This window comes from Chanodichthys erythropterus, chromosome 22 (assembly GCF_024489055.1).
Source record: "Chanodichthys erythropterus isolate Z2021 chromosome 22, ASM2448905v1, whole genome shotgun sequence".
Taxonomy (NCBI): domain Eukaryota; kingdom Metazoa; phylum Chordata; class Actinopteri; order Cypriniformes; family Xenocyprididae; genus Chanodichthys; species Chanodichthys erythropterus.
This window is the reverse complement of record NC_090242.1, coordinates 27,583,788-27,594,135: the sequence shown is the minus strand read 5'-3', so window position 1 is coordinate 27,594,135 and position 10,348 is coordinate 27,583,788. Positions and strand designations below refer to the sequence as shown.

At 35.9% G+C, this 10,348-nt stretch overlaps 2 protein-coding genes across 2 annotated transcripts; one reads left to right on the top strand and one right to left on the bottom strand.

Moving 5' to 3' along the window:
• Window positions 1–49: 49 nt before the first annotated feature.
• Window positions 50–3,265, bottom strand: rab38c (RAB38c, member of RAS oncogene family). Its single transcript, XM_067376432.1, has 3 exons — window positions 3,073–3,265; window positions 2,286–2,566; window positions 50–478 (listed from the first exon to the last, which is right to left on the bottom strand). The coding sequence occupies exons 1-3, from the start codon at window positions 3,263–3,265 to the stop codon at window positions 311–313; spliced, it is 642 nt and encodes a 213-aa protein (XP_067232533.1). The 3' UTR covers window positions 50–310.
• A 2,106-nt stretch (window positions 3,266–5,371) lies between these two features.
• rab39ba (RAB39B, member RAS oncogene family a) lies at window positions 5,372–9,511 on the top strand. The gene is made up of 3 exons (XM_067377049.1): window positions 5,372–5,413; window positions 6,130–6,356; window positions 9,085–9,511. The coding sequence occupies exons 2-3, from the start codon at window positions 6,142–6,144 to the stop codon at window positions 9,509–9,511; spliced, it is 642 nt and encodes a 213-aa protein (XP_067233150.1). The 5' UTR covers window positions 5,372–5,413; window positions 6,130–6,141.
• The last annotated feature ends 837 nt before the right edge of the window (window positions 9,512–10,348 follow it).

Here is a 10,348-nt window from a genome sequence, read left to right as displayed (position 1 = left end):
CAAAGTGTCCACACATAAACACATTAAGAAATGCATATTTAACCTAGACTTGAGTCTGGCTAAAATCGCAGAGCATTCACCTGTAAACAGAACACTGATGAGTGAAGCGCCACCAACACAGTGTCTAATTATGTGAGATTTCACGCTACATATAATCAGCACAATCCTTCTTCACAGTCTCCGCCATTTTGTTGCAATTCTTGTCTTGCCAAGATGAATCTCATTGTTTTGGGTATCATCAAAAGGCTGAGTGCTTTTAAATCTGCTATATGTTTTCATTTCTTTCTCACTGACATTCATCGTCCTGTGTTTAGAATTTGGAACACGCCGTGCATCTGCCTCGGACCCGTTCTTTGGTGTTGTTGTTGTACCCGGGGAGGGCCACCACATCTGGGTCTGTGTTGTTGATGATGTTCTCCTCATGGGCTAAAATGTGATCCACCAGACATTTCGCTGCAGCCTCAATGTTTGTGTTCTCCTTCAGTGGGCAGAAAATGAAACACAAAGAATATGGGTGTCATTCAGACGATAAGAGCACAAAACATAAATTACAGTCACATGCATGAAACATACATCACTATTCAAAAGTGAACATTTTCAGCATCATTACTCCAGTCTTCAGTGTCACATGATCCTTCAGAAATATGCTGATTTGCTGCTCAAGAAACTTCAATATATGTTAAAAATATTTTGGCAGGGTTCTTGCTTAATATAAATTTATTTGAAATAATGTTTTGTAAGATTATACTTCTTTAAAAATGTTTTTACTGTCACTTTTGATCAGTTTAATGCATCCTTGCTGAATAAAAGTATTCATTAAAAAAAAAAAAAATTTAAAATCTTACTGACCCCAAACTAACGAAATGTAAAAGTAGCCTATATGTGAATGAAAGTCCCAATTGTAGGTCAAATATTAATGCATATAACTAGATATGCCATTCATGTAATACTATGACAATGCATACCATTTTTTCACTTAAATTCAATATAGCACATGCACATATTTTGGCCAGGTCATATGTAAAGAAAGCACTGTCTATACAGCTCAGATCATGTGACATTTACCCGAGGATGAATGCAACAGCTGTATGGCATAACTTATAATGCAACTCTAAAGGCCCATTCACACCAAGAACAATAAACATCCACACTGTAAAGAAAAAATGGTTCTAAACAGAACCAAATTAGGGTTCTTCGGTTTGTAGCAATAGCAGAACCCTTTCTGGTGCTAAACAGAACCCTTTTTATAAGGTTCCACACAGAACCATGCTTTGAAAGTGCTACAGGACCTGATAAAGGTGATTGGTTACAATTTGAAAGTTACAATTTGTTGACATTTTAAGAAAGAAATCATTTATCTGTTGAGAGTGTGTTGACAGTCTATGTAATTGAATAGCTAAGCTCCAGAAAACTAGTAATGATGTGGCTTTGACAGTTACAGATTTGAAAAACAAAAAGGCGGGAAAAAAGAACCCTAAACTCTAACACAAAGAACCATTTCAGCATGTAAAGGGTTCTAAAAAGAACTGTTACAACGTGTAAAGAACCTTCAACGAACCATCTTTTTTTAGACTGTAGTTCTGAAGATTGTTCTAAATATTAATGATAAACAATATTGTTGGAATCATTTTCCCAGAAGATGAACGAAAAAACATGACAGCCAATCAGAATCCATCCTGCTTTAAGAGCTTGAGAGGATATAACTGAAGCGTGTGCTTAGATATACAGAACGATATCGTCCACTGGTGTGGACGCTAAAATAGTTATCGTCATTGTTATGGTTATCATTCCTGGTGTGAACGGGCCTTAATCCAGTTTATGGATGAAAATATATATATATAGGCAAAGCAGTTGTAAACTGCCTGGTAGAATTTGAAATAGCATTAACAAGCTAAAAAAAATAGAATTATGTAAAAATCAAAAGTGCACACTCATAATGTGATTAAAGCTGATCCAGAGTTAAAATGTTTCAGACATTAGGGTGTTAAGCCACTTATTCCAGGAACCACTTTATAGCCCCATCTGCCTTATGCACATCATTCCCCTTTCACACACAACTGTGTAACTCATTAAAGTGGGCCTGTAGATGGTAAACAAAGCCTTCCTGCTAATGAGCACAATGCATTCTTGCTGTATTTGTTCTAAATGCAAACACATACACAGATCCTGATTCTGGATCTCTACAGAACTAATGGATCATCATGAAGACAACATCCATGAAACTACTAAGTAGTTTTTTTTTTCTTCTTTTACTCATATAGTATCTTGCAAAATATACCCCTCACCTTTGCAGAGGTCTCAAACCAGCCCACAAATCCATTCTCTTTGCAGAACGTATCAAGCTTTGGAATCTGGGACCGCAGCCCTTCACGTGATTGGTCAGATTTGTTGGCTAGAAGCACAGCCGGGACAGGTTTGCCATTGCTGAGAGTGACCTTTATGTCCAGGTCGTCTTTCCATTTCAGCACCGCATCAAACGTGGAGGCTCTGGTCACGTCAAATACTATGAGGGCTCCCACGGCCTCCCGATAGTAAACCCTTGTCATGTTCCCATAGCGTTCCTGTCCTATGACAAATATGGGATGGCAAATTGGAGGTTAAACATCACTCAGACATAAATAGCATAGTGCTTTTAATCATTGAGTGTGTTATTCTTAATAATAAATCCTACAATATAGTCTAAGAAACCCATGTATTTATCTGTACTGTGTGTGTGTGTGTGTGTGTGTGTTTGTGTGTGTGTTTATGGCCTCAAACTCTCATGTGACTTTAGCACGAGTATGAGACTAGCTGAGATTAACACAAGACACATTCCTTCACAAGGGAAATCAGTGGGAAGAGATTTCAGGGAGGCAATAGCATACTTGTAATGATTTGTCATACTACACTCAAAAAAAAAAAAGTCTAATAGTTATAGAATATCTATTTAAATATCTATTTTGCCCAGCACTCTGAATAATGTAAATTATTTAACACCTTAAATTCAGCATCTTATAAACTAAAGGAACGGATAAAAAAAAAAAAGGTTTAACATAAAAATTGAACATTGAACACATTAATGGCATGACATACCTGCTATGTCCCATAACTGCAGCCGGACCACCGTCTGACTGTCCCAGTGAAGGACTTTAAGAGCAAAATCCACTCCAATAGTCGCGCGATAATGTTGAGAAAATATCTGATGAACGTATCGCTTGATTATTGACGTTTTTCCAACTCCGAGGTCTCCGATGACTAAAACTTTGAACAAATGTTCTTTCTGCATGATGACTTAAAAACAGCAAATAAACACCCGGATCATAAACGCACTGACCTACTTTTTGTACAGTTTGTAGCACATGAGTAGTCTTATGTAGGCTATCACAGCTTATCCATTGATCATTGTTGAAGGATTACAGTTTGTAAGAGGCACGCGCTCTTGAAAAGTTTATATAATAATGCTCAAAAGTTAGGTCAAACAGCTGTCATGTTACTTCGAAACGGTGCTCGTCTTTCTCACTAAATACAAGCACAGGTTGTTCCACGCTTTACCTTCCCATTTAGTTCCACATATGAGAAAGAAAACAAAGTGAACGTAGGCTATTTAAAAAATAAAATAAATAAAAATTAATAACGTAAATAGAAATGTATAATAACTGAAGTGTTTTTCTCCAAAGAACAGAACTGGTAAAAGCCACAGATGAACTCAGCTTCTTCTTCAGATACTGTCAAGTATAGAGTGATGATGGAAAGCCACGCCCATTAACTCACGCAGCGTCAGAGCCACGCCCAGTCTAAAAATGTTTTGATTAAAATTTAAAGGGTTAGTTCACCCGAAAATTAAATTTCTGTCATTAATTAATCACCCTCGTGTCATCCCAAACCAGTCTGAACACAAATTAAGATATTTTTGTTGAAACTGCATTGTTAAAACCGTTGACGTGACTACAGTGGTTCAACCTTAATATGAATCGACTAAAACACTTTGTGCGAAATTGTTGAATAAAGTCATTGATTTCGTTTTGTTTTTGCACACAAAAAGTATTCTCGTCGCTTCATAACATTAAGGTTGAAACACTGTAGTCACGTCGACGGTTTTAACAATGTCTTTAGTACCTTTCTGGACCTCAAAGGTGCAATGTCGTTACTGCCTATGTGTGGATCAGATACCCTCGGATTTCATCAAAAATATCTTAATTTGTGTTCCGAAGATGAACGAAGGTTTTACGGGTTTGGGACGACATGAGAGTGAGTAGCCTACTAGAAAACATTTTTTAGCACTTTGTGGGAAAGAGAAGAAGTAATAATAATGTCTTTTATACTTTAAATATTTTATATTTTAAAGATATACCAGACGTGGGGGTTGCAACACTTTCCAAAGAACCCATGAAGGATACTTAATAAAACATTTTGATTATATGTAAGTTTTTATTTACATAACTGTATATTCTGTATGTTAAAGTTGCTCCAAATGTGTAGCATTTAAAAATTATTTGAAAGTTTTTTTTCATTTAATGTTATAATCTATCTATTTATTTTATCTTCAATTATTGTTTTTTAAAATGGTAATGCCAGTTTGTTATTTAGCTTACATAAACTGTTATATATATATATATATATATATATATATATATATATATATATATATATATATATATATATATATATATATATATATTGCTTCAGATGCAAAAACCTCTAAGTGCCATCTGAAATTCTCTTCTACTAAAATGAGCATTTTTATCAAGCTTGTATGTTTATGTTCAGTAATTTCACTTTAATGGCAATTAAAATGACCTATTAATTGCCATTACAGTGAAATTACTGAACCTAAACATACGAGCTTGATAACAATTATTGTTTTAGTGTAAACCCTACAAAATATTTACGCATTTGGTTATGCATTTGCATTTAAAATATTTCTCTATACTTTCAACTGAAATGAAAATGCATACAGTGAAATGATGTGGAAGCAGCGGGTGATGGGAGCTGGCATATTAATTATTTTGAACAAGTACATGGCAGTGACAGCAGAGATTTGAGACACCACCAGCGGTGCGTCGCTGTAGCAGTTATTACGGTAATGGTACTGATGAGGGATGAGTCAGGCTATATGATGCTGATGATACTGCCATTTCATCAGCACATTTTCACAAACATCTCTTTATCACTAATCATGAGATTGACAATATGAATTTACAAAGAATTTACGGGCATTCTGAAAGTAACTGGTCTTAATGCAAACGCCTCAGACGATTATGGGCATTCGTTTGGTCATTTAGTGCATATTCAAAGCGCGACTAGTTGCACATTTATCCTCACAAACACTCGGGTGTGCTTCGATGCCTTGCTGGGGAACGTCGCGGTGTTGTGACTGAAAGACAGCGAAGAATATGGGGCTTGCCATCCGCAGACACTGAGAAGTATAACCAAGGTAATAACTACACAAAAGAAACAATAATATGCATTCATGGAGCGATTTCTCTAAACAAGAGCGATGCTCGACTCATAGGCCTGCAAGCGTCTACTATGCTTTAGCTAGCTTGAGGGACTCGTTTATCCAGAGACACGATGTTGTTATGAAATTCAGTTACTAAAGATGTTGTCTTAAACGTTTTATTATTAATAATGAAATCATATTAATTATTATCAAAATGTAATAAAAAAAAAAACTCAGGTCTGATACTTATACAATCACTGAAAATGCATATAGGCTAGGCCTTCTCAAAAATGATTTGATTAAATTTCGATCAATTTGACCTCAAATATATGACAATTTGCAAAAAAATCCCGATGTATAAATGTATTTGATACTTTGGACTTCCATACAAATCTATGGTCTCGCATCATATATGTAATAAGGTAATTATAAATAACACCTATTTGAATGATTCTCGTCCATTTAAAGAAAGAGGCTCAGCTGTTAGTCTATTATATAGTGCTCATCTACATGATCTGATCCTCAAAAATGACTTTTATAATAATAATAATGTCTTTGAGTTGAATAAAACACAAAAATTACAATTCAAGGATAAGAAAATTTTGACAGAATTTTCATTTTTGGGCAAACTATGCCTCTAAGGCACTACATGGTTAGGTTTACTCAGATACTGTAATTTTGTCTGACAACATACTGTTATTCCTTGACAGATAAAATAAGATATGGAAGCTATATGGCTGTACCAGTTCCGGCTGATTGTCATTGGCGACTCGACGGTGGGGAAGTCTTGTTTGATCAGACGCTTCACAGAAGGACGTTTTGCACAGGTGTCTGATCCTACTGTTGGCGTAGACTTCTTCTCCCGTCTGGTGGAGATTGAACCAGGCAAACGCATCAAGCTTCAGATCTGGGACACGGCAGGCCAAGAGAGATTCAGGTACATCTGGTGATATTTGATCACATCGCTACATAGCTATCGCAGATACATGCACTTCTTTAAAGAACAGTGGAGAATGGAGATTTGTGGCTTTTAGTCGATGTTTGTAAGCTTTGAGGCTATTAGTGTACATCTAAACATTGGCAAAAATCATTTTTATTGGATAAATGCATGTAAAATTTACAGTCTTCCTCTTTCTGGGAAACTAGCCAAAAATATTGATGACTCATCCTGAACTAAACAAACTTTTGACCAATCAAATGCTCTCAAAAATGAGAATGAGAATTTTTTTTTTTTTTACTCTTTAAACTGTCATCTCTTTCATCACTTTTATTTTCATAACCTTTATTCACTCTTTTGTAGTTAGTAAAATTCCTACACTAGATCTGGGGCCTCATTTATAAAATTGTAGGATTTAATCCTAATATCAATGGATTTCATCCTACGTCAAAAGTGAGGAACAAATCAGGATTCATAAAGGCTAAAAACTGACATGAAAATGTCCTTTTGTGTACGCCGTAGGCATTGATGGGCTTATGTATGTTTAGTTCTCTTCAGTTTGATTATGTTTTGGGGGCCGTTTAACCAACACTGTTTTTGACTGATAACTAGAAACTTTTTATGAGTTTTGGGGGATCATTTTGACAGCGTTGTCGTCTGTACATAAAAATTCAAAGGAAAAACTTTTTCATTTTTAGTACATTGTTGTTGTGTAAAATACCCATAGTTTAGTTTTCCCTGTTCCCCTTTGCCTGTGTTCTAGTTCCTTGTTAGTTTCCATAATCCGTTATCATAGTTTAGTTACTCACCTGTTTCAGTTTCTGTTGATTAGCTTCCCTTGTCCTGAGTTTGGTTCTGTTTTTGTCTGGTATTGTCTTGTATTGTTTATGTACGAGATGTTACGCTGTCCTGTGTTACTCTTGTATTGTGTTGTTTATCTGGATTAAAAGACTGCTGCTAATCCTTTCTTCTGTTAAATCATTGCCTTGAATGTGTTCATATTGCACTTGAATTTAAGGTTTATTTACAAAGTGAATTATAAAGTGGGATGCAATTAGGAATTTTTTTTTGTGTGTATGGATGTTTTATAAATCGTTCATTGGAAGATTTCAGAAACTGTCTTATGTTCACATGTAGGATTATTCTACTAATTTCTTTATAAAAAGAGGCCCCTATTCTCAGGGGAAGAATATAATCCACTCATTCTGCTCATATCCATAATTTCTCCAACTGTAAACAAAGATTCATCGTTAATCTTTCCATCATGTGTATTTCATATACTATTCCAAACCAGTCACTAATTTCCAGAATTTGAGGCTGTAAAGATTTTTCTGTAATATTTTTCTTACAGGTTATCTGCATAATTCTATGAAGGCTTGTTTCCACCACAAAATAAAACAATTTAAAAGATAATTGTGACTTTTTATCTCACAATACAGACCTTTTTCTCAAAATTGCGAGATATAAACTTGCAGTTGTGAGTTATAAAGTCAGAATTGTGTGATATAAAGATTTAAAGAACTCGCAATTCTGACCTTTTTTTCCCGAAATTGCAAGTTATATTTCGCTATTCTGACTTTATCACTCATTATGACTTCTTTTCTCAGCATTGTGAGTTTATATCTCACAATTGCGACTTTATAACATGCAATTCTGAGGAAGAAAATGTCAAAAAAAGTTGCAATTTCCTTTTTTATTTTTTATTCTGTGGTGGAAACAGGCTTTCATAGAATTCCTATTAAAGGATTAGTCCACTTTTAAATAAACTTTTCCTGATAATTTACTCACCCTCATGTCATCCAAGATGTTCATGTCTTTCTTTCTTCAGTCGAAACGAAATTAGGGTTTTTGATGAAAACATTCCAGGATTATTCTCCTTATAATGGACTTCAATGGGCACCAAACAGTTGAAGGTCAAAATTAGTTTCACTGCAGCTTCAAATTGTTCTACACGATCCCAGATGAGAAATAAGGGTCTTATCTAGTGAAACCATTGCTCATTTTCTGGAAAAAATTTAAAATTATATAAGTTTTAACCATAAGCTCATCTTGAACTAGTTCTCTTCTTCTTCTCCTCTATTATAATTCCAGCAGTGTTGACGCTGCAAAGTGTATTACTGCCCTCCACAGGTCAAAGTTTGAACTAATTTTTATATGCAATATGCTAGTTCAATAGTATATAACAATTAGTTCAAACTTTGACCTGTGGAGGGCAGTAATACACTTAGCAGCATCTACACTGCTGGAATTCTAATATAGAAGAAGAAGAGAGCTAGTTCAAGATGAGCATTTATGGCTAAAACTTATATAATTTTCTTTTTTTTTCCAGAAAATGAGCGATGGTTTCTCTAGATAAGACCCTTATTTCTCATCTGGGATCGTGTAGAACAATTTGAAGCTGCAGTGAAACTAATTTTGACCTTCAACTGTTTGGTGCCCATTGAAGTCCACTATGAGGAGAATAATCCTGGAATGTTTTCATCAAAAACCTTCATTTCTTTTCGACTGAAGAAAGAAAGACATGGACATCTTGGATGACATGGGGGTGAGTAAATTATCAGGAAAAGATTATTTAAAAGTGAACTAATCCTTTAAGTGTTTATGTGCTAGGTTAATTAATTTATACTTTTGTATGTGCTTTTGTATTGCTTTTTTTCCTGTTGTAATGTACAACGTGTTCCTCCACCTGTCTGATATCGTCTGCTCTTCTCCTCTGTATGTGATCTAGATCTATCACAAGGGCTTATTATCGTAATTCAGTGGGTGGCCTTTTGCTTTTCGACATCACCAACCGGCGCTCCTTCCAAAATGTCCACGAGTGGCTGGAGGAAGCGCGCAGTCACGTGCAGCCTCACAGCATCGTCTTCTTACTGGTCGGCCACAAGTGTGACCTGGAGCAGCAGCGGCAGGTGAGCCAGCAGGAGGCAGAGAAACTGGCAGCCGCTTACGGCATGCGCTACGTGGAGACCTCGGCCCGTGACGCCATAAACGTAGAGAGGGCTTTCACGGAGCTGACGCGCGACATCTTCGAGCTGGTCAAATGTGGTGATATCACCATCCAGGAGGGCTGGGAGGGTGTCAAGAGCGGTTTCGTGCCCAACGTGGTGCATTCATCCGAGGAGGTGACCAAGAGTGACCGCCGCTGCCTCTGTTGATCAAGTGACTCCTGTCGGCGTATCATGCTCCTTCACTGCAAAACCGTCGTTCTCCCAGCTTGACATTCCCACTACTGCAACCCCACAATACTCTCATCGCCTCAATCAATGTTTTCTGCTTTCATAGTTACTTTCAATAAAGTTCTCTTAAAAGTCAGTTCAAATAATGACTTCAAGATAAGCAGATGTGAAAAAAACTGAAGCTTTGGCGAGAAAGATGGAACTTGGGGAACTGAGTTGTGAGAACTGTTTGAGTAAAAGATAGCAGAAACACACTGATCCTTTGGAGCAAAGACGGACACAAAATTTACACCAAACGTTTAGGCAGTAATGATGGATCATTTGAGAGCATGTACAGGAGGACCACACAAATCCAAACATCACATTGGACTAAAGATACTCATTGATAATAATTTCCTGTAATTCCTTTTTTTAAATAATGTCATTCATCAGCGATGCATTAAATTGATCAAAAGTCACAGTAAAGACATTTATAATGTTACAAAAGATTTCAAATAAATGCTGCTCTTTTGAATTTTCTATTCATCAGTGAATCTTGAAAAACTGCATCATGGTTTCCACAAAAATTTTAGGCTGCACAACTGTTTTCAACATTGATAATAATAAGAACTGTTTCTTGAGCAGCAAATAATCATATTATACTGATTTCTGAAGGATCATGTGACACTGAAGACTGGAGTAACAATGCTGAAAATTCAGCTTTGCCATCACAGGAATAAATTACAGTTAAAAAATATATTACAACAGAAAACAGTTATTCTAAATTGTAATAGTATTTCACAATTATCGTTCATAATGTATTTTTGATCAATTAAA